Source organism: Natator depressus, chromosome 6 (assembly GCF_965152275.1).
Source record: "Natator depressus isolate rNatDep1 chromosome 6, rNatDep2.hap1, whole genome shotgun sequence".
Lineage (NCBI taxonomy): Eukaryota > Metazoa > Chordata > Testudines > Cheloniidae > Natator > Natator depressus.
Genome location: NC_134239.1, coordinates 125,473,262 through 125,497,763, shown reverse-complemented (window position 1 = coordinate 125,497,763; position 24,502 = coordinate 125,473,262). Strand labels below are relative to the sequence as shown.

General features: G+C 44.5%; 2 protein-coding genes across 3 annotated transcripts in view; one reads left to right on the top strand and one right to left on the bottom strand.

Annotated features, from left to right (window-relative positions):
- The window catches only part of ATL1 (atlastin GTPase 1), a 46,652-nt gene extending 34,406 nt beyond the window's left edge, over window positions 1-12,246 (top strand). The window contains exons 10-14 of one of the 2 annotated variants that reach the window (XM_074956548.1): window positions 220-276; window positions 1,207-1,278; window positions 4,558-4,989; window positions 8,238-8,252; window positions 11,360-12,245. In XM_074956548.1, the coding sequence (XP_074812649.1) occupies window positions 220-276; window positions 1,207-1,278; window positions 4,558-4,989; window positions 8,238-8,252; window positions 11,360-11,470 (687 nt within the window). In that variant the 3' untranslated portion in view covers window positions 11,471-12,245. Of the gene's footprint in view, window positions 1-219; window positions 277-1,206; window positions 1,279-4,557; window positions 4,990-8,237; window positions 8,253-11,359 lie in introns of both variants that reach the window. The other variant, XM_074956549.1, reaches the window with a different exon arrangement.
- A 6,970-nt stretch (window positions 12,247-19,216) lies between these two features.
- The window catches only part of SAV1 (salvador family WW domain containing protein 1), a 35,240-nt gene continuing 29,954 nt past the window's right edge, over window positions 19,217-24,502 (bottom strand). Inside the window, exon 5 of the mRNA XM_074956546.1 lies at window positions 19,217-20,660. Within this exon, the coding sequence (XP_074812647.1) occupies window positions 20,459-20,660 (202 nt within the window). The 3' untranslated portion in view covers window positions 19,217-20,458. The remainder of the gene's footprint in view (window positions 20,661-24,502) is intronic.

Sequence of the window (24,502 nt, the reverse complement as noted above, 5' to 3'; positions counted from 1 at the left end):
CCCTGGGCGGCAGGAGGGTGGGGTGGCTCCGGCGAGCCCTGCAGGTGGGGGAGTGGCCATTTTTACTTCAGGTCACCCTGTAAATGCTGGGAGCTGGACATCTAAGTCCCTTTTAAAAATCTCCTTAATGGTGCTTGTGTAAGACGCATGTGTATGATGTGTGTGTGTTTTGAATGAACATACTGTTAAATGTGACGCTATGTTTATATTGTTTCCTAGGCATATATAAAGATTTATCAAGGAGAAGAACTGCCACATCCCAAGTCAATGTTGCAGGTATTTGTGCCTTTTGCTGTTGGCTGGTATGAGCTTGTCTACAGGAATTCACGTTGATTTTCCGTTAGGCAGTCATTTGCGATGTTAGGCTCATGGAGGGCTTTGAGTTTGTTCTGTGCTGCTCGAACATGCTAAGCAAAGCAATACCTTGTTGGAAATCTTTTGCAGTTACTTGGGGTAAAATTTTCAAAAGCACCACAGTGACTTAGGACCCTGATTCCCATTTTCAGAAGTGAGTTAGGCTCCCTGAGGTGTTTTTCACAAGGCAGAGGAAATAGCGGTTTACACATGCACGGTCATTTCCACTGTTTTCTTAACATTTCCCAGAGCTGCAGCGTGAGGGGTTTTTACGGCCTCTGGCTTTGGATTCCTGCAGGAACTGGCTTCCTGTTTACTACTAACTACAATTCAAGGTGCATCTATAAATCCCACTAGAAGTTTGGTTCTGCCTTCTTGAGACACCACCCCTTTTTTCCCAATGCACCAATGACAACTGAGATCAGCTGAGCTGCTTTTGCTGGTGGATTTTAATAGGCTGGCGTCTGGAAGCAGGGCTCTATGGGTAGAGGGCTATTCGCTCTGGAATTTTGCTCTCCGAGCTGGCCTGTTGTCCATAAGGGTTTGGTGTAAGGCACGTCTATTCACTCAGGCTTTTGCAGGAACAGGCAGAAGTGACCGTAGCAGTAAGCGCAGGAATGAATGAAGGGCTGGGGTCGAGTTGTTACTAGGGGGAGGGTCGGGGCGAGCTGTTTATTATTTTTCATTTTTGTACGTGAGCACTTCATATACCACGGTGTATATGTGGGGAGTGCGCATGCACCCACCCATGCAGGGAGATGGAGATGTTACTAACACAGCCTGCTTCTCTCCCACCTGCCGCACCATCGGGTTGATCTGAAACTTGCATCGTGTTTTGTGCCCCGCTTGCAGGCCACAGCTGAGGCTAACAATTTAGCAGCAGTTGCCACTGCCAAGGACAACTACAATAAGAGAATGGAAGAGGTAAGGTAACAGCTCAGATTGTCCTGGACATCAGATGTTTCCTCCAAAGTGATAAGGTTGCACATGGTTTTCTTTACAAGGCAGATTACGAAGCAGCCTCTGTGCCCGGCTGTGATTTATTCATCCAAACTTCTCAATAAACTTGGCAGGGATTTTAGTTTGAAGTATCTCAGCCAGCTAAAATTCTCAATGAAGGGTCACAATCAGACATTCAGGGCTCGCTTCTTCTACTCCTGGGTGCAAAAAGGAGCTGTTTCAGCGAGTTATGTGAGACAGCATTTGTCCCAGTAAAAGTGAGGATGGATATGAGATTCCTTACCCCACTCCCCCTAAACCCACACAAAACCAAAATAATCTTGAGCAGCTTTAAGTGAATTAAAAATAACCCCTTACACTAGTGAATAATGAGGAGTTTCCTTTTTCTAAGTCACTTGCTCTGGGGTAGAGATAAGATGCTCTGTGAAATGGAGGAAGGGCAGGTTGAGATCGCAGCAAAGTAACAGGCTGTCAGAGTAAGGTGTTAAATACTCATATTTATGTGGCCAAAAATAAAACTCTAAATAAATATCTGTATACCAGTGCAAGGAGTTTAAGAGCAAAAATAGGTGCACTAGAATGGGCTGGCAGTGGAAGGGGATCTGAGTCAAGCATCAACTGTTGGAATGTTTTCTTGAGTCTGCAGAGAGCCTGAACCAAATGTTCTGAAAGGGGTAAGTTGCCTCACCATTCATCTCAACGAGATGGGCTTTCTGAAGGAGACAAAGGAATACGTTGATGGAAAAATCTGTCTAACCTGCTAACCCTAGTGCTGGATTATGGCAGGCCGGGCACATGATGACAACAGAGGGCTGTGTGTGTTGGAGCCCACCCCACCAAAACCATGAAGAAGGGATGGCAGCAGCAAGAACCCTTCCCATTCCCCCACCCACTGAGCCGTTGGCGGGGGCCACCTCAGAACAGTGGGTTTCAGAGTTAACCGACTGGCATGAGTGGAGCAGTTCATACCTCTCAGAGCCATTGTTTGAGGCTGTCTGCAGACTCCGGCAGTCTTCACTGTATCGGTTACACTCAGGGCTCGTTTCAAGATTTTCTGTGTAATCATGAGGGCTAGGAGCGTATATTTCTGAAACTATGGCAGTTTAGAATATAATTTCATCACATGAATTTAGGAGCTCGGGCCCCGGTGCTAATAACGCCTGTGCCTTAATCCGGTCCTTGTTAATCTCTTAATCCTCACCCAGCCCCTACACCTCCCCGGGTGCCGAGAACCCAACCTGCTCCCAGGCAGCTGCCAAAGCCTCCAGCTTCCCCACCAACTTCTAGGGTGCAGTTACGCATTTTTCAGCACAAAAAAAAATTGCAGCACGTTGAAAATGTGGACGTTAATGAGACCCCCACCCCCGCCCCATGGGCGGCTGCACTGGGTGTGCTGTTCAATTCCTTGTTTAAATCACTAAAGGCTCCACATTCTGACTTTGAGAGAAGCTCCTGCAGAGTTTCTAGTGGCTCACTGGAATGCCACAGAATCGAGGGCCCTTGTTGCTCAGTTTAGGTCCAGTTTGCTCCATAGCCACAGGACCTTACCACTCAGTTCACAGTTGCTGACCAAATTAAATCAGGGAGCTTGCCAAATCTCCTATTCTCTGCTATCCAGCTTCTCTGCCTGCTCGGTCAGCAGTCTGACTTAATTTGCATCTTTTGAAAGCTTCTTGAAAGGTTAGCTGAAAAGCTTTTACCTGCCAAGCTTTTAATGCCAAGATGCTGGTTCACTGGGTTCAGAGTCCCATGCAACAGCTGATCACACTGATAACACCAAGAGCGATGCAAGAAACTAGATTTCCTGAATTGCTGTAGGTGTGAATGACGTCATACAGCAATCCTGGCTGGGGAAACAGCAGCTGGACTGGCCAGGTAAGCGGAAGCGGTGCTAGTTTCCAAAGATTTTGGTGCCAGATCTTGCAAACTCTTACTAAGGGGTGTAGTGATCACTGCCAAGGAATATTTCCACTGAAGCCTGCCCTAGATCTGTTTATTTATCAACAAAGGGTAGGAGTAAATGGTCAGTTTTCAGCATGGAGAGAGGTAACTAGTGGTGTCCCCCAGTGGTCTGTACTGGGACCAGTCCTATTCAACATATTTATAAATGATCTGGAAAAAGGGGGTAAACAGTGAGGTGGCAACATTTTCAGATGGTACAAAACTACTCAAGTGAGGCCCAAAGACTTTGCAGACTGCAAAGAGCTACAAAGGGATCTCATAAAATGGCGTGACTGGGCAACAAAATGGCAGATGAAATTCAGTGTTGCTAAATGCAAAGTAATGCACATTGGAAAACATAATCCCAACTATGCATATACAATGATGGGGTCTAAATTAGCTGTTACCACTCAAGAAAGATCTTGGAGTCATTGTGGATAGTTCTCTGAAATCATCCACTCAATGTGCAGCGGCCGTCAAAAAAGTGAACAGAATGTTGGGAATCATGAAAAAAGGGATCTATAATAAGACAGAAAATATCATCTTGCCTCTCTATAAATCCATGGCACGCCCACACCTTGAATACTGCATGCAGATGTGGTCACCCCATCTCAAAAAAAATATATTGCAATTGGAAAAGGTTCAGAAAAGGGCAACAAAAATGATTAGGGATACGGAACGGCTGCCATAGGAGGAGAGATTAATAAGACTGGGACTTTTCAGCTTGGAAAAGAGACGACTAAGGGGAGATATGATAGAAGTCTATAAAATCATGACTGGTGTGGAGAAAGTAAATGAGAGTGTTATTTACTCCTTCTCATAACACAAGAACTATGAGTCACCAAATGAAATTAATAGGCAGCAGGTTTAAAACAAACACAAGGAAGTATTTCTTCACACAGTCAGCCTGTGGAACTCCTTGCCAGAGGATGTTGTGAAGGATAACAAGGTTCAAAAAAGAACTAGATAAATTCATGGAGGGTAGGTCCATCTATGGCTATTAGCCAGGATGGGCAGGGATGGTGTCCCTACCCTCTGTTTGCCAGAAGCTGGGAAAGGGCGACAGAGGATGAATCGCTTGGTGATTCCCTGTTCTGTTCATTCTCTCTGGGGCGCCTGGCATTGGCCACTGTCAGAAGACAGGATACTGGGCTAAATGGGCCTTTTGTCTGAGCCAGTGTGGCCGTTCTTACGTTTTTATCATGTATCATCCGTACGGTGGTAGCACCAGCCCAGGGGGCTACAGTCACTGTGATCTATCTTAAATATATTGTGAATAGCTGAACTGTTGTCTCTGAATAGGTTTGTGGGGGAGACAAGCCGTTTCTCGCACCCAGTGATCTTCAGAACAAACACCTGGAGCTCAAGGAAGAATCAGTGAAGCTGTTTCGAGGCGTTAAGAAGATGGGTGGGGAGGAATTCAGTCGCCGCTACCTACAGCAACTGGAGAACGAAATAGACGAGCTCTACATACAGTACATTAAGCACAATGACAGCAAGAACATATTCCACGCGGCACGTACCCCTGCAACACTCTTTGTGGTCATCTTCATCACGTATGTGATAGCCGGAGTGACCGGATTCATTGGCTTGGACATCATAGCCAGTCTATGCAACATGATCATGGGGTTGACCCTTATCACTCTGTGCACCTGGGCATATATCAGATACTCTGGGGAATACAGAGAACTGGGAGCAGTAATAGACCAAGTGGCTGCAGCTTTGTGGGACCAGGTAAGAGCATTAGCTTGTGATAAAAATAGACATTCTTTGGCCTTGATTTGCTTTGGGATTCTCAGCTCCTGCTGCAATAGCTTTTAAATAAGTCAGTAGGGCCCCAGGCCTGCAATCGGACGACCTGCACACATCCAGTTGCAGGATCGGGGCTTAAGTCAGCTATACACTCATCCTCTAGGCAATGGCCTCTCCTGTAGCCTTTCAGAGCAACTTAAACACCGCATTTTAATCCATTCCAGACAGTTTCTTTAGACCTGCCACACACTGAATGCACCTGCACTAGGTGCTGGGACAGGCAAGGACAAGGGACTTATTTTCAGTCTAGTTTATTGAGATGATTGTAAGGGTGAGAATTCTGGTGCCCAGTATGGGGGACCTGAACAGAACCCCCCCCCGCCCCCCCTTGATTACAGCTCTTGTGAGTGAAGTAAAATGGAGGAAACAGGGACACTGGAGCTAGTTTAATGCACAACACCACTAGCCATTAGGTCCAAAACTAATGCCTCCCACTCAAATTTTGTGTATCCCGCACAATGTAAATCCTGGGCCATAAATTGGGGGTTGGGGACCTCATGTGAACTTAAAGGTCCTGGATACAGAGAGACAGGGGAGTACAAGTCAGCGTGTTAGATAGCGGTCACACAGGTTTTCAACAATCCTTTAGCCCGTTGGCTTCAGTGGAAGTATTTATGTGAGTTAAGCATCTGTATAAATATTGGCTCAATCAGGGCTTAAGCCAACAATGCTAACTTCTAAAAAACAGGGTGGCCTTTTGCTCTTCCAGTTGCCAGGGCTGGAATTAGCTCCCTTGTTCATTTCACATTCGTAGCCCAACAACTGTAACGTACATCTTGTGCCATTAGTGCTTAGAGTCTAACAAAAAACAGAAGGCATTTCTCATCAGGCTTTAGATTCATAGGCTATCTTTACATGGAAATCAACAGATTCAGGGTTATTAATATCACATAATTTACTTCATTTCCATTCTTTTCAGTGACGTAAAGTTGTGTAATAGCTTAAAAGACACAGTTTTGGGTGGAAAATGAAACTTTTAAGCTTCAAAAGTAACACTTTGATAACATACTCAACGCAGGCCCTTGGGTAGAGATCTTGAGCATACCATGACATCGATGCACCATTGCAAATGGATGCAAAGTCACAAATGGAAGCAGAAGTCAATGGATAGAGGGTTCCAGGCGGGTACAGGTTTCCACCTACATCATGCACTCATGAGGTCAGGGTCCTCAGAAGTGGCTTAAACTTGCATGGTAGGTCAAATAAATGGTGCATTAAACACAGTATTTGGCCAGACACCCACTGCCATCAGTGGGAGTTTTACCATTGACTTCAACAGCAACAGGCGATACTGACATGATTCAAGGGACACCATCCTCTTGAAATCTAGTCAGTTCAAGGAAGGTAAACTCCCCTGTGTGTGTGGTTTTTACAACTGTTTTCCTATTTAAAAAAAAACCACACACTCTCTTCCCTGTTGCTCTGTGAAAGACCCACACAACCAGCAGGTGCAATGATTGACTGTACATCATGGGAACAGGGACACCTGATGACCATACCAATGTGCTGGCTTCTGTACTTCAGAGGCAAAGCTGCCATCCACTGGAGGCTCTTAGAGAGGGGCAGGGACAGGTGGGCTGCTGCTGGCTCTGGAACTGAAAAAAAACACATCGTCTACCTTTTTTCTTTTCTTTTTTTTTTTAAGTTTTTACAGCAAACTTACCCAAGTGCCAATATGCCAAGAATCCGCCTGGTGCAGCCCCCTTGCCTCAAACTGCTAATGGGGGTTTCCAATGGACATGCTAACAGAGTCTTAACTAGGATGAGCAGGGCAGCACTATTAATTTTAACTGCCTTGTCCCTCCCCTTGGATTGAGCAAAAAGGAAATGATCAATTGAGGGGGTGGAAGGTTAACCAGGCCACCAGGTCTGTGCACCCAGAGGGCCAGGCCATTGGGGGACAGCAAGAGGGCATTATTGTATCATGGTACTTTTGTGAGCAGAGGGGAAAGGCAGCAAGGACAGGCAAAGCAGAGAGACAGGGGGTTAGATAGCAGGCTTTTGTTTGCGTGGGACCGTGCAGGATACCACTGTTCCTGCTATGCTCTTGTTTCTGTCCCTTCTGGGGTTATCTGCATTGCTCAAACACAGACGTTCCCTGCTCCCCAAACCTTCCAATCTAATACAGTGCTGCAACGTTTGGGGGGTTGCAGAATTTGGAGGAGGTGGTATATTGGTTTTGGAACTAGTTTTCATTGGATTTAAAAACAAAAACATGGAAACATTGATCCTGATTCTAGGCTTTGCAAAGCATTAAGAGCCTGATCCTCAACTGGTGTAAATCAGAACAGCACCATTAATGTCTGGCTAATGAAGCTACTCCAATTGCCACCAGCTGAGGAGCTGGTCATTCAATTTTAGGCCGAGTTGGACGTGCTCAGCCCTGTTTTAAAAGCCTGATGCAGTATGTTAATGCCAACTGATTTCACTGGCAAAACAGCTCTGTATGTGAGCAAAGTGCTAGCCCTTCGTTGGCAGTAGAATGGCCCCATCAGAGCCGTCTGTCTCTTTGGATCTCCCATGGCAAGGTGAGGTGCTGCTCTGACAGGGAAAGTGGGCACTTGATTTAGGCCCTGCGGTGGCGACCATTATGGGGGATTGAGGAGTGGAGCCACCTTTCCCCACCTACAAATTCGCCAAAAATCACCTTCCTCCCTCCACTCCTCTCTTATGCCGGTATAACTCAGGAGTTACTACATTGTATCAGTGGTGTGAAACCAGTGTAAACTGCATACAGGCTCAGAATCAGGTCCCGAAGGAAGGTGTGGCCAGCAAGCCCCTGCACATTGTGCCTGAGCTTGGAGTCAGAGCGGATCTGAAACCAGGGTTATGGTCCAAATTGGAACCATGTCTTTAATCAACTTAGGGAACAACCACAGCGTAACCAACTTGCCTGACATGGTTGTATTTGTTGTATGGACGCATGTGGAGTAGGGGTATTGTGCCCTTAGAGCATGCAGGTAGGGGAACATGATCCAAAGTGGGGACGGTGTGGAAGGCTGGGGTTAATGGATAAGGGCTGGGGGGGGTCTTACCCTTAAGAAAGCTGTTTAAGCCAATGTAACAGACAGTGACTGTGTAACTAAAGCTGAATGCTGTAACATTACCAAGGAAGTGCATTATACACAGAGATGCTGTTTTTTCCCCTTTTCCAACTGCCTTTCCCACAGGGAAGCACGAACGAGGTAAGTGACTTTCTTGTTCTAGAGCCATGCCTTTACCCTACTCTGCACTGGGTGCATGCCATGCCGCTTGCTCTCGCTGCAAAACGAACAGCAGTAACACACACAGCGAGGCTGGCACCTTCACATTCACAACCATGCATTCTGCCGGGAGCCTTATTTTGTATCCACTGCTCTTTAAGGAGGGTTGTATAGCACCTAGAACCGTTAAAGCATTCCTCAGTGCAGCTGGGATTTGCAAAAGGACCAACGGATTTACATCCCATTCCCAAGCAGAGTTGGGTATCTGACTCCCTTAGGCACCTTTGAAATTCTCATCCACTGTTGGGCCCTGCTAGAGAGTTCACTGACTAAGTCTCTCTGGAAGACAGCATACAAGCGTTAGAGCTCAAGAAAAGCAATTCTGCATGACCAGTGTCTCTCCAGTCATACAAATAGAGGGCCCAGAGCCTGCAATCAGATTCACACAGACAGTCCAATGGGGCCTCTTGCACAGACACATGAGTCTGTGCATATAGATCCTATCCTAGGCTCAGGGCCAAAAGCATGAGGAAGAAGTTAGCTCTATAGGAGAAGAAATCCAGGATAATAGAGGAGGGAATCTGGGTTAATTTTGGTGTAAGTTTTTGCTTATGATGATGTGCTTATGCAAGAAATGTTTATTTTCAAACAGCCAAATCTTGCAAAACTTCCACTGAAGCTAAGCGGAGTTTCACCCGAGTAAGGACCGCATCTTACATTTTCAAAATGTACCCATTACACCCATTTCTGAGACACCAACCTAAAATAGAGATTTAAAAAGATATTTACACCCCCCCATACCTCTTTGGGGCAAAACCTACTGTATTTTGAAATGGGAGTACATCAGTGCGCGCTAGGGAGGTTTTAGTGCACAGCAGAATGGTATATGGGGATAGTTAGCATGCCACAGGCTAGCATGAGACGGATTTACCCCTCAGCTTGCCGCTCGCCAACTGTTTGTATAGACAAGCCAGTCTGCCTGTCTGTAAAATGGGTAAGCTGTTGTTCTGTTTTACCAGGCTGTTCTAAATGGAACTGGTATTAGGTGTAGACACCGCCCCTTTGAATCAGAGACTCCAAGGGATGAACAAGGGTTTATTGTATCTTTTTATTGCTCAGGCATATCAAGCCTGAGGTGGAGCAGCTCTGGTGGTTCCACTCCTAGAAATCACGTGCCCTTTGATTTTTGGAACACGTCTGTTACACGTTCGGCTGCAAATGCTCAGATACCCCTCTAACAGCGGAACTCTGAGAACCAGATGGTTACACCTTGCTGTTGATTTTGAAGCAGAAGTTCCCCTTGAGTTGGCTAGGGTGCGCTGCTGAGAACTGAGTGCACAACCGGACCCCAAGTTATTAGGTCGTCGGTGCCATCAAGCCCCGGGCAGAACAACATTAAAAAATGTACAGTAGGAAGTTTTATAAATCAGAGTCAGTTTCCACATGGCTACCAGAAAATTTCTTCTCTGATCCCTTTAAGCATCTGAATTCTCAGCATCTAAATTGAAATTATTTTCTGACATGCATGTTTCTGCTCAGAAATCTGGGCCGGTGGCATTCATTTCCAAAGACCAAACATGCTCTTATTAATGTAAGGGGCTCTCCAGAGTTCAATGACTCATCTCTGCTGTGTAAAATAGAGTCTTGAAAAAGGATTATTGGGCAGGGGGAACCCCAACCCCACACAAGCATTAAGTGGTCCTCTTAAATGTTTAAACAATGGGGGACGGAAGAAGAGAACTATTTTCAAACAATTTAAGAAATGGCTGGTTTAAAATTAAGACCTTATTTTGGTGGCTAGTATATATTTTCAGCAGCATGGGTGTAATCCCCTTCTTCCCTCCCCATACAGAGGTGCATGGGCATTGTGCTGGTCTTATGCACAGCGTGACAGTCACTTTGATAAAAAGGAAAACCAACACAGATTCACACTGACCTTATGAGGGTGCTGGGGGCTGTGTTAAACCATTCCTCATCCATCAAAGAAAATGCATTAAATTAATGTAGACCTTTGGGCAGCTACCATCTTTTCATCCCAACTATTTTTGAAGCTAGGATCTTCTCATTCATGATCAGTGTTCTGCAGAAGCCAGTGAAAGATTTAGTTGCTAGATTAGGTAGTTTTGTTTGTAACAATCTCTGCTCTCCCCTCTGAAGACAACAGCAAAACCCTCCACTGGTATGATAAAGGATGCTGAAGGCTAAACTCTGCATTTGTTTAAAGCAGCAATTTCTAGAAAAACTGCATGTACATTTGATGATCAAAGGCTATTGCATGGCATGTTTTTACAACCACCTAGATGATCTTCACAAAAAGTGCATGGATATAGTGAATGTTAACATTTGCATCTTAAACGTGAAACTTATATAAGAGACCACCCTTATTAGACAAGGAAGTATATGACTTGAAGCACCCCACAGTATCACTTGATTCAATTAAATTATGCCATACAATTAGAAGAACAGCTGGTAGGTGAGCAGCGTTTATCAGTCCCTTGTGTTGTTGCTTAGGCCATACAATGGAAACAGTGTATATATGAAGCTGTAGCACTGATGAATGGGAAAGATTTTCATTCTTGCACATTATACAGAATCAAAGTAAGGTCTATGAAACACATGGGTCAGGTGTTGTCCGTCTCTCCCTCTAAAGGAAGGGACCTTGTAAAGGAATGTATTGATTGGCTACTCCCTTCATGCAAATTGAACGGGTTCTTTAGCTCAACCAATAGAGGCTTACGCTTTTAGACCTAGAAGTCCTTGCTTCCATTACCACAGATGGTCCAACCAGCACACCATCATAGTAAGTTTTTACTGGATCAGGTCCCTTAGCTTAGCTGGAGTAACAGACCTATGAACCTATTTCACTCTAGTGACTGGAGCATGGAAAGAAGGAGTTAGTTTGTTATATTTATTTTTCTAGACAGATTTCATAAATCACACTTAGCACAGATGGAAATGAAAGTATTCGAAGAAGTCAAGGTGTACATTGTGACTATTTTGAACCTGCTACTATAATATGTATGCAAAATAGATAACTGGCTCTATAAACTCACTGCTCTAAGAAGGTTTACATCTTTTCTGGTTTGTAGGCTTTGTACAAACTTTATAGTGCAGCAGCAACCCACAGACATTTGTATCACCATGCGTTCCCTGCACAGAAATCAGAACCGACTGAAGATTCAGAAAAGAAGAAAATGTGAGACAGATGTTTTCATGTAGGTGCATGAATGAAGCACGTACACCTTCGCATCAGTCAAATACGCGCCTAGTTGTAGTCACGTACAAGTTTCTGAGGCTCCTGAAATGGAGCAGGGAGAACACAAAATAATTCACTTGTAAAGATGGTTTGATGTGTTTGTTTTAATTTTGACAACATGCTGTTTGATGGGAAGATGTCGGCATGTTTTCCATTTTGTTTATATGTACATACTTGATTTTGCTGCAAATAGATACAATACTCTTAATTTTTAATATCGAGCATAATTCATGCCTGGTTTTGACTGATTTATGAAATCTTGCTTTCCACTTTAAATTTAGTGTGCAATATGATGAGATCACTAACAACGTGATGTGGTAATAAGATACGTTTTCCAGATGTAAATCCTAGCATTACTCAAAAGAACCACCCTCTTATATTATTCCCAGATATGCTTGTTCAAGTAAATATCACGTAACCAAAGGTTTGATTAATCAACATTTTCCCTCATATCTGCCATGAGCTACCCAATTACATCAACACTTTTAAAAAAAAAATATGTACTAATGTGCTTTGTCGGAAATTGTAAGGCCACTTCTGCTATGGTATGTTTAATGATATTGTGAGGAAAGTATGCTTTTCCTTTGATAATTTTAATGCACAAAAAGACAACTTTGTACATGTATTTGAGAAAGTTTCACTGTTTCTGTATATATTTTCATTTGGTGCATAGGAAGTGTGTTCACAGTTCTATTTTATTGTCAGAGTATTAAAGTTTCCTTTTGGTTCCTATGAAGTTGATCGTATCGTGAACAATTAATTCATTAACTGGTGTTTTCTTAGATCTTAAAGTGTATCTAGGTTTATTTTTTATCATTTATTTGGTGAACATTGTGCTTTGCTTTCGATGTAATCCCTCAGAAAGGTTAGCTGCTGTTTTTGGAAATGCACGGTGGAATTTGAGGATACTGATCGTTCAGAGGGTGGCGGATGTGTCATGACTTTTTAAAATCAAAAACCACAGAGCAGCCATGGTACGTTTAGTAAAAGTCCTCACTTTAGAGGGAAATGGCGTGTAAAGTTGCACGTATGAAAATTCAACTATCTATACCTCTTTAAATATAGTATCCTTAGACTACTCAGGAAGGACTTCTCTATAAACACAGGAAAAAAGGCATTTAAACAAAAATTTTTTGTCTTAACTATGTGAACTGAAGTGACACATTTTTAAATATAGATCCAGGGAAAGTGACAGGCAGCTGGTGTGGTAGTTTTTTTTTTTTTTTTTAAGTTTATGGTGGCACAAGCCATTGTCCATAGAAAAGCTTTGATCAAGCGTTGGTCTTGAGGTACATTTTTGTATGTAGAAAATTATCCAATTTCTTCAACACCACTGTTTCCTGGCCCAGTCAAGCACTCTACTGTAGTTCCAGCAAGCATTAGGAATCTTGTTTCCAGGTTTCTCCAGACCTGGTAAACACTGTCATGTCGTTTTTCATAGACGGTTTCAATGTAAGCATGATATTCACGCTGTGCTCCACTTTTTGAAGATAACTGTAACGGCCTCAAATGCTTCTCTCTCAGCTGTCATGAGATAGTTTTGCTTGAGTTGAATCAAATACGCGAATGGCATTGAACAGTGTCACGGCTGGCTGACAAACTCCAGCAGTAGGGTGGCACTGCATGGATGTTTCACATGTTCCAGCCTGTGTTAAGGAATGCTTCTGTGCCCATCGCATACTCACATTCATCAGCACGGCTCTTTGCCCACGTGATGAGGTTGGGCGTGTCACTGGTCACACTGTGTAAACATAGCACAGATCCTCCACATTTTGTCAAGCTGTGCATGACAGCAGGCACACACATCTACAAGACGTTCAGCTGTTCAAGGACTTCTGGTGACTGGCACAAATTGGTTCCATCTACAGTGCACAAATGGCTAGAGCGATTCCTTATCTTCTCTGAAAAATGGAACGTAGTCCCCGCTGCGTGGGCTAAATGAAACAAAGCAGCATTAAACCCGCCGTTCCAGGGCGTTACAATGGGAATGGGTGGAATACATGGACTCTTTCCTTTATCCTCCAAGAGCATACAGAAACGAGCTTTACGTGCATGGCTCATTCCACAACTAGGTCATTTACTTTTTCAGGGTTTTTACGCCACACGTCAGCCAACCAGGTTTAACAGGTGAGCAACACATCACAAGCACAGCACTCTGAAACAACGGCTTCATGCTCCACTACCCGCGTCGTCTTCGTCTCCCTTGTGACACAACAGCAGCGATCTGGTCCAAAGAAACCTCGTATTTATCCAACGTTTCCTGTATTGCTTGGCTAATGGGCTTAAAGATCACCAAGTCCAAAACCACACAGTCCAACAGAAGCACGTTTACCATCAATCCACGTTCACATTGTGGTTAGCTTAAAACAGCCAACTTGTTGAGAATCTCTCTCTCTCTCTCCCCTATCTGTGTGGTCTCAGTGGCAATACCAATCCCATCATAAATCTTCAGCTTTTCTTTTAATTTTGTTTACATTGTTTTCAAATACTCTTGGCAAATAAAATTCCTGTAGACGGCTTGAACTTGGTGCAGTTCCAACATTTTTCAGGTTACATTCTAAACGCTCGTTAAGGGTTTTTAGTGGCAGCTTTGCTACACAAAGACTCAGCTTAAAAAACTCTGTCCATCCATGAAGTTGTTCCCGTTTTCCCCTCAAACCTCTGACAGTTTTTTGCACTTTGCATTCTCTGCCCTCTTCAGATTTCAAGGCCGCTACATTGGTGGGACGCCGTCTCCAAATATTTATCACAGCTTGCCTTACGACTCATCTAGCAGCATGCTGCGTGTTGAACAAAATAATAAACCTCCACTTCCATGGACGATCTTGTTTGGATATTGCGCAGATCACTCCCTTGTGCTTATTACTGATATTTTTACTCCTTGTCAACCCCCATAGCTGTAGATTAAATCCTCTGCGTTTATAATAGAGCAGTGTGCTTACATTGTTGCTAAGGAAAGCAGCCCACCTATCAAACAAATTAGGTAATGCTTGTTTAAATGTTGCACAAATTATGTAACAAATTTGCTGCGTGAGTCACAAAACGATGAAAAATACCTTTTTAAGCAGTCAAATTCAATACACCCAATTACAGAGGGTCCCAGACTTTTCAATAAGGCAACCCACCAACTACAGGTTGTCTTTTTCATGTGACCCACCCAGGGTCCAAGTTCACGGAGTGGGGTCCAGTAGACCAGCAACCTTCTCCTTCTTGCCCCACCGAAGGGGCACCGACCGCAGCAGCATGCCCTGCGAGTGGCGGCTGTTGTATGGTGACGGGATGGGAACGCCGTCTCAGCAAAGCAGGCAAGCACAAACATTTACATATAGATCCCTTTCCACCACCTGCGGCCCATGCACGGACGGCACTGTCAGGGTCTCAGAGGAGGCAAAGCAATGGAGGTTTCCTGTGGGGTTTGGGGTGCAGGATTCAGCGCCCAAGCCATGGCCAGTGCTCTATAGCAGTTTTTCTTCCTGAGGCCCCCGAACATGCTATAAAAACTCCATGGCCCACCTCGGCTGCCACAACCGGTTTTCTGCGTAGCCAGTCGACTAAAAGCCACTGGCATCAGGGGGTAGCACACAGTGCAGTTGCCCAGGGCCCCAAGCCACAGGGGGCTCCGCGAAGCTAAGTTCTCAGGCTTCAGGTTTCTGCCCGGGGCCCCAGCAAGTCTAAGGCCGGCCCCTCTCTGGTTTATTTTGGCAGACCCCCAGAAACCTGCTCCCGGCCCCCCAGGGGGCCCCGGACCCCTGGTTGAGAACCACTGCCCTATAGATTGCTCTGCCACATGCAGACTGCTGGCAAACTAGGTACCTTGCAGTTCATGCCAAGAGGGTCTACACCAGGGGTGGGAAACCTCTCTCTCATCAGGGGCCACTGACCCACATTAAAAATCAGTCGCGGGCCACACACAGTCCTGCAGGGTGGGTGTGGAGGCTTGGGGCCAGGCTCTATGCTCCAGGGTGGGGCCAGAAATGAGGGGTTCAGGGTGCAGGATGGGGCCTCCAGACTGGGGCAGAGGGTTGGGGTGTAGGAGGGGGCTCCAGGCTGGGGCCAAGGGGATTGGGGTGTGGGGTCCGGGAGGGAGTTAGGGTGCAGGACGGGGTTTCAACCTGGGGCAGGGGGTTTGGGATACAGGCTCTGGCCAGGCGGCACTTACCTCAGGCTGGGGCTAAGGGAGGCTCCCTGCCTGCCCTGGCTCCTGGAAGCAACCAGCCTCTCTGGCTCCTAGGCGGTGGCATGGCCAGGCAGCTCTGCGTGGTGCACGCTGCCCCCACAGCTCCCATTGGCTGTGGTTCCTGGCCAATGGGAGCTGCAGAGCCAGCGCTGGAGGCGGGAGCAGTACACGGAGCTTCCTTGATCGCCCCTGTGCCGAGGGGCCACGCCAGCCACTTCTGGGAGCTGCATGGATGCGACCGGACTTTGAACGGCCTGGCAACCCTAGCTTCCCTTCCTGCACCCTGAACCCCATTTCTGGCTCCACTCTGGAGCCTAGGCCTGTGGCATGGAGACTTGCCATGGGCCGGATTAAATTAAGCAGTGGGTTGGTTCCGGCCTACGGGCCGTAGGTTCCCCACCCCTGGTCTATACAGACAAAGTGCTTTTCTTAAATCACATCCCACTGATCACTGGTGAAGACTTTGGGGATCAGGGGCGTGTAGCCTTTTATTTTTATTTTAAGTGAATTTAGTGTGTTGTATTACACCACTGTGGGTTCGGCTCTGGTGGCTACAGTCTCGAGTTCAACAGTTTTACCTCTGCCACTTGTTTCCGATCTAGAGATTCTAGGAACACAAGACGACTAAGGAAAGTAACAGACATTCACAAGAACAAGGTCTAATATCTTTTACCAATTGTATTGAAGTTACCAATAAAGTTATGAATATCCAAGCATACATAAATTCTACATATATCCATAGCTACAGTCATACTCACATCCTCCTAGATAGTCTTAGGGTCTCTCATGGTTTGATCATCAGTAGAGGGATGGTTCCTGCTGGAGTCTTCCCATAGGGAGCTCACTGTTCCCAATCTGGGCACCCCCCTTTTTATAATGTAATTCTGACTACACCTCATACTTTCCCACACGTGTGCAGGAAAGTATCAACCCTCTTCTTCCTTATTTGTATTGTGTCCCCCAAGAATATTGGTGTACCTTGTTTTTCATACGTTATGTATAGTTCCTTTTATTCTCATTAGCAGGAGCACACAACCTGTATCCTGTGGTTACGGGACACGGTAGGAAAAAAAGAAAAATGCCCCTCTAGAGCATTTTGTGATCTAAAATGAATCTTACGGCTAATTTTTCCTAAATATCATCCGAAGGCACATCCTTCCCAGTAATCTTATGGAATTGGGTTATTCTTCAATCACTTACTTATGTCAAGGGTTTCTTAGCTTAGCCATATTAGCCCTTAGAGTTAAGATCTTACAAGCCTCAGCCTGTAGGCCTTGGATTTCAGCCCTCCTTACCTAGATACCTAATCATATTTATCCTTTCTGACGACTGATCAATCTTATGCTTCTATATTTCTCACATCACACAATAAATGAATAATAGAGCAATTGGTACAGGAGAGGGGTCAGGGCAGCTTGCTGTGAATGAGGGGGCAGAGGGATAGAAGGGGAACTTGGCTGGGGGGGGCACCCTGTGCCCCCCCACCTTTGGTGCACACCAACACCCCCTTGGCCCTCCACCCAGATGCTGACCTGTCCCCCACCCCACCGGCTGGCACATGTGCTCAGAGTCCTGCCCCTCCCCTGGGTGTCTCCGCCAGCTGTTTCCTATCTGCTTCCCAATGGCCAGTTCAATCTCATACGCCCAGGCAACTGCTCCAGCCCCTCTCCGGGTTCTGCTCTCGCCTCCGTCATCCCTGTGGGAACACCGGCAGGTCCCACAAGACATTGTGGGGGCGGGGAAAACATCAGCGCTCCAAATATTTCCACAGCAGGGCCACTCGACCTCCTGGTTCTGCTGCCACGGGGAGGGGGAAGAGGTCCCAGCTGGTCCAGGTCTCTCCAGGGCGAGGGCAGAAGGAAATGGTCCCGGTCTCTCCTGACGCTTCCTCCCAGACCGGCCAGACTGGGGGGATGGTTCAGCAGTTGGGTCAGGGTGGAGGGAGCTGGGACCAGGAAGGAAGTGGGGGGGGGGGGGGGGCGCAAAACCTTTTGGTCTGGGGGTAGAGAGAGATCCATGGGATAGGAGTTGCTGCTGCCAGGTGACTGACGGGCAGGATCCCTCTCAACACTCCTCCCAGGCTTCCCTCCTCACTGGGCGGGTGACGCACCCACCTACAGCCCTCCTGCAGGAAGTCAGGGAGGGACTGAGAAATCACAGTATCCGTGACAAGCCTGCAGCCTTAATCAGCTACAGCAGGGGTGGCCAACCTGTGTCTCCGGAGCCACGTGCGGCTCTTCAGAAGTTACTAGGCGGCTCCTTGTCTAGGCACCGACTCCAGGGCTGGAGCTACAGGTGCCAACTTTCCAATGTGCCGGGGGGCGCTCACTGCTCAACCCCTGGCTCTGCCACAGGCCCTGCCCCCACTCCACCCCTTCCCGCCCCCTCCCCTGAGCCTGCTATGCGCTCACTCCTCTCCCTCCCTCTCCGAGACTCCTGCACGCCAAGAAACAACTGATCAGGAGGTGCGGGGAGGGAGGGAGAGGCGCCGATCGGCAGGGCTGCCGGTGGGTGGGAGGTGCTGGGAGCGGTGGGGGTGTGATGGGGGGCTGCTGACGTATTACTGGTTTCAGAGTAACAGCCGTGTTAGTCTGTATTCGCAAAAAGAAAAGGAGTACTTGTGGCACCTTAGAGACTAACCAATTTATTTGAGCATAAGTGGCTCTTTGGGCAGGTACATTGGTAAATTCTGGCTCCGGCTCAGGTTGGCCACCCCCGAGCTACAGCAATGGTGTCAAGCATCCAGCCTGCAGGCCTGGCCTAGCCGAGGGAGGCATTTATCTGGCCCGCACAACAGATTCAGACTGTGCTGAATGTAAGCGTTACTTTTCAAGAAAGCTTCCTGCTCCTGTGGCTGTGAAGAAAACCTTCCCCATGTGAACTGATGCAAAACCAATGGAGCATTCTTTCCCTGCGTTTGCAACCTTGCTCAGAGATACAAACCACATCCATTTCATCTCATCAGGAGGCTGCTGTTAGGCTTAAAAGCTTTAAACAGCAGATTTCAAAATTCAAGTGTAAATACGCACCGGATGAGCCCAATTACGACACGTGGTTTGCACAAGTTGGGTAGTGCACACTCAAACAGCAGAGAGCATTGCTTCCCACGGACTCATGCTGAATGCAACAACAACTTTATTCTGTCCAGGACCTTTGTACAAGGCTCCTGTTAGCAGTGGGAGATCTGCTACGGATCAAGGATGGCATACTATCAGTTTTTGTAGACCTGCCTCACAGATAATTAAAATGTAAATTGGCCCAATCCACAGACTGAGTTTAATTCCTGAGTTAAAGATAAAATCTTCCCAGAATCCACTTATTTCTGATGTCTTTGTCCTCTGATCAAAGGATTTTCATGGTTAGGAGGAGCTCACTGGAAACCATTTTCTCTGATCTTTTAAAAAGGCAAAAAATATTTTTGCTACGTTTTGTTCAAATTTTAATCTCGGTAAATCAATGATATTCACACTTTCCTTATTTAAAACAAAAAATTGAAATTTATTGAATTGATGGGATTTACAGGAAATGTATTTTCTTATTTGCAACAGTATTTATTGCACTCAAAAAAGGAGCCATAAACAATTAATGAACCAAAGTATGATACTGGAAGGGGTAGTTGTGCAGGTTAAAAACTTCATGTGTAAAGAAAACTTCATTACAAGACAACATTTTTGCAAAAAATGCATCCCTGATTTTATCATGGAGATTTATGGCTGATAAGTCAGTTAGATAATTCTATTGCTTTCCAGCTGCAGTTAGCTCAACATGCGTGTGGAGCAGCTTGCAGGCCTCAGGGTATGTCTACACCGGAAATGCTACAGCAACACAGTGGCACTGCTGTCGCACAGACACTTACTATGGCAATGGAGGGGATTCGCCCATCGGTGTAGGTAATCCACCCCCCAGAGGCGCAGTAGCTAGATCGAGGGAGGAATGCTGCTGTTGACCTAGTGCTGTCTACACTGGGGGTTAGGTCAGCTTAACTATATCTCACACCTGAGCAATGCAGCTAGGTCAACCTATATTTGAACTGCAGACCGGCCCTTAGTCTTGAAGATGCTGCAGGTATCTTGCCCCATGACAAAGTTCTGTGCAGACTGCTGGCAAATCTAAAGTGTTACAATGCATATAACATAGGAAAAAATATAAGGCAACCTCATACTTCATCAATGAAGCATTTTGTTCTGATTGGAAAAAAAAAATCTATGCTTCTGCACTATTTAGTAATATTACTGAGGGTTACTGTAAAGTAACAGTGTCAGTGTTCAGTACATTAAAGCAGTAAACATCTTAGCTTAGATGTTGCACAAAGAACAGACTCTTCCCAGAGACACACACGGCATCTGAAGGGAAATAAACTTATTAATTTGGATTTTAACAACATTGTTTTGCATCCATGACATTCCTTATAATTGCATCTATCACCATGTAAAAATATATATAGACAGCTTCTTAATACAGCTGGCTGCTAAAAGGAGATACCAGAATCAAGGGTTTTTTCCTCTATAATGGTTCTCAGAATAATAAACTAACTCTTTTGTACAGAAAAAGACCAAACATGTTTTTCATTCTATAAACAATACCTTATAGATGTAGAAAAAAATTCAAGAGGATAATTATTGACAAAGGTGCAACATCGACAAAAATAAGCTGCCTTTTAAACCAAAGCACTTGTTCGTGGTTTAAAAAAAAAAAAAAAAAAACTTTTAAAGCTCTTTGCGTCCTCATGAAATTCCATTTAAAAAAACTGTTAGCTTAAAAATTCTTGCCATGTTGTTGGGCATACCACTGCTGCCTTAGCTTGCGATTCTCCAGCTCTGTGAGAAGGGCTTGCCTGTATGCTTCATACAGTTTAACAATTCGTTCCAGTTCTTTCATGAAGAGCAGCTTCAGCATTCCCTGGTATGTATCCAGATCAGCTAGCTGGAAGAGTTCCCACTTCAGAATGTGATCGTATCTGGTTTGAGATATAAATATATGAGATGCATACTCACAGGTCATTATGAGCACACACATACACAAGGCAGGATGCATACCATTTTGTAACTGTGAAACCACTGACGACATTTTTAGTAGTTGACGCTGACAAACCTATTTCTGATAGCCACAGTCTTCCACAATTAAAATTAGTCTGGTAAATCTTTACAGTAATTTGTTTCTTAAAGGAAGAGGTAGAAATCCCATAAAGCTACACTGAGGAATCATTCAATCACACTGTCGATTTATATTAATGTAAAAATACCAAATCATTTTATAAAAACAAATATAAAATTATTTAAGACATTAGCAAGCAACTGCTTATTAACCAAATGTAGTGAATACATTCTGGAGGCATTAATTTTTTTTTTTTTTTTTTAAAAACCCCACAAGAAATCCCCCTAAGTAAGAGTAGTTTGAACTTTGTGCACATACGGGGGGAGGAAGGAGGGAGGGAAACACCCCTCCCCGCCACTCCCACTCCACTGTGGACAGCTTCTGAGGTCAACAGAATAACTTGAAAAAATAAAGTCTGTTAGCTGATTGACCCAGTACTCCCAAATGCCTGCCTCCTAGAGAGCAGAATTTCACAGGCTTCACAAAGCCCCTTCTTCACCCACAGTATCAGTCTGCTCCTGAAGTGCCCCTGCCTTAATGACTACAGCTGGCGAAGGAGGCTACTGCAGGGCTCTTGGTTAATTCGTAGCTCTATTCTACCTGCTACACTTACAGTGCAGCCAGCAGAGTTCACAAAGCGAAGCCTTCATTTTGCAATGGAACGGCCATCAGAGCGCTCTCCTGTTGGAACATTTGACCTACAGCTCAGTTTCACATTTCCACATAATCAAGCAAATGAAGGGTGCCCAAATTTATCCCTAAAGCAAGTCAGCACTATTGATCGCTGAACTGTTTTACTGTCCTTTTATTAGAATGATTACAATTGCATAAATGAGCAAGGCAAAATATGGCAGCCTGGGTCAACTAATAAGACCTTCTGGGTTTTGCAGGACTATACACTACATCACTTCACTGTATTATATCAACCAGTATAGTCCAAGTCCACTACATAGCTGCAATTATTGTTGAATATTTCCCTGAATATTCAGTTTTCCTTCCTCATGTTACTACTCTTTGTGCTATGACGTTCTGAGATGTCAAATCTTCCTCCCTTCATTTATATCCTTATTATAAAAGTACATACAGATGATCGTACAGTGCGGGGTGGGAGATTGCCCAGTGGCAAACAGGTTAGGAATAACTGCTGGGAAAGCTAAACTGTCATCCATACAAAAACGGGGAAGCAAGCAAAACAAAAGAAAGTGAAGAAAAAAACTAAGGCTGTTGATTAATTGCAGTTAACTCACGCGATTTAACTCAAAAAATTAATCACGATTAATCGCAGTTTTAATTGCATGTTAAACAACAGAATACCAATTGAAACTTATTAAATATTTTGGATGTTTTTCTACATTTTCAACTATATTAACTTAATTAAAATACAGAATACAAAGTATACAGTGCTTACTTTATAAAATTTATTACAAATTCTTGCACTGTAAAAATGATAAAAGAAATACTATTTTTCAGTTCACCTCATACAGTGCAATCTCTTTATCGTGTTAGTGCAACTTAACAAATGTAGGTATTTGTTACATAACTGCACTCAAAAACAAAACAGTGTAAAACTTAAGAACCTACAAGTCCCCTCAGTCCTACTTTTTGTTCAGCCAATTGCTAAGACAAACAAGTTTGTTTACATTTACGGGCGATAATGCTGCCCTCTTCTCATTTACAATGTCACCAGAAAGCGAGAATAGGCACTTGCATGGCACTGTTGTAGCCGGCATTGCAAGGTATTTACGTGCCAGATAAGCTAAACATTCGTGTGCCCCTTCATGCTTCAGCCACCATTCCAGAGGACATCCTTCCATGCTGATGATGATCGTTAAAAAAAAAAAAAATACATGAATTAAATTTGTGAATGAACTCCTTGGGGGAAGAACTGTAGGTCTCTGGCTCTGTTTTACACGCATTCTGCCATATATTTCATTTTATAGGCGTTTTAGATGATGATTGAGCACACGTTCGTTTTAAGAACACTTTCACAGCAGCCTTTTGTTTAGTCAAATCAGGTACCAATGTGAGATTTCTAAAGATAGCTACAGCACTCGACCCAAGGTTTAAGAATCTGAAGTGCCTTCCAAAATCTGAGAGGGACGAGGTGTGGAGCATGGTTTCAGGTCTTAAAAGAGTAACACTCCGATGTGGAAACTACAGAACCCAAACCACCAAAAAAGAAAATCAACCTGCTGATGGCATCTGACTCAGATGATGAAAATGAACATGCATCAGTCCGCCCTGCTTTGGATTGTTATAGTGTAGAACCCATCATCAGCATGGATGCGTGTCCCCTGGAATGGTGGTTGAAGCATGAAGGGACATATGAATCTTTAGCGCATCTGGCATGTAAATATCTTGTGACACCTGCTACAACAGTGCCATGCGAACGTCTGTTCTCACTTTCAGGTGACATTGTGAACAAAAAGTGGGCAGCATTATCTCTTGCAAATGTAAACAAACTTGTTTGTCTGAGCGTTTGTCTGAACAAGAAATAGGCCTGAGTGGACTTGTAGGGTCTGAAGTTTTACATTGTTTTATTTTTGAATGCAGTTATTCTTTGTACATAATTCTACATTTGTAAGTTCAACTTTCATGATAAAGAGATTTCACTACAGTACTTGTATTAGGCGCAAATATTTGTAATAAAAAATATAAAGAGAGCACTGTACACTTTGTATTCTGTGTTGTAATTGAAATCAATATATTTGAAAAGGTAGAAAACACCCCAAAATAATTAAATAAATGTCACTCTTATTGTTTAAGAGAGCGATTAATCACGACTAATTTTTTTAATCGCTTCACAGCCCTAAAAAAACCCAGCAACTACCATTCATACCGGAGTGTCCCTGAAGTAGGGGACACAAAATGGGGCAGAGCCAAGAAAGGAATCAAAGAAGGGGTTGTTGTGTTGGCAATATGTTTTCCTTGATGGGGGAACAAGATAAAGAATAAAAGCAAGATGCATAACGCGGAAGTTTGTAAAACTACAGACAGATGCAATAAAAACTCAAAAGACTAGTGCTCAACAGCCTTTGTTAGATGTCAGATTTGTCACCCAGCAAGACTGAGGGTGAGGCATATTAAGATAAAACCCTCAAGCAAGGTGGAGAGGCAACATCCATCAAGAGGCTGGAAGGAGAAGCATGTAGTGGAGTGGTTTTTGAATGTCACTGGCTACTAAGAATGAATACCTGAAGTTCACTATTTGGTAGGTTTTTAGCTAATTACATTTAGAAAGCTCATTCTCTATCACTTATGCTTTTATAGGTAGCCACTTCCATTACAAAGCATCATATTGCTAGCTACAGATGTCAAGGCTCAGTTACAGACAGCGCTCCTAAGTTTATCCTTTGCATGTAGCAATTCTGTTTTACTGTTTAAATGTCATGATTTTCATCACTTTTTGGGAATACATAAACATCTAACTTTCCTGTGATCACCACAGACTCTCTTCAGCTTTTTAGTGTATTCCGAGCCGCCAACATTAGATACATTCAAACCCCCCAATATGATCCAGCATATGTATTCACTCCTCCCACCTTTCCCTAACCCAGCTGAATTTAATGAAAGTCTCCTGTATGTTTAATTTCATGTAAATACTGCCAAACAAGTCTTGTGATGAATCAAGACTATGCCAGTTCTCCTGCAAGTAATTTTCCAGGCTCAGAACTAGCATTGTTTAGTCCTGGAAGGGAACTGGAT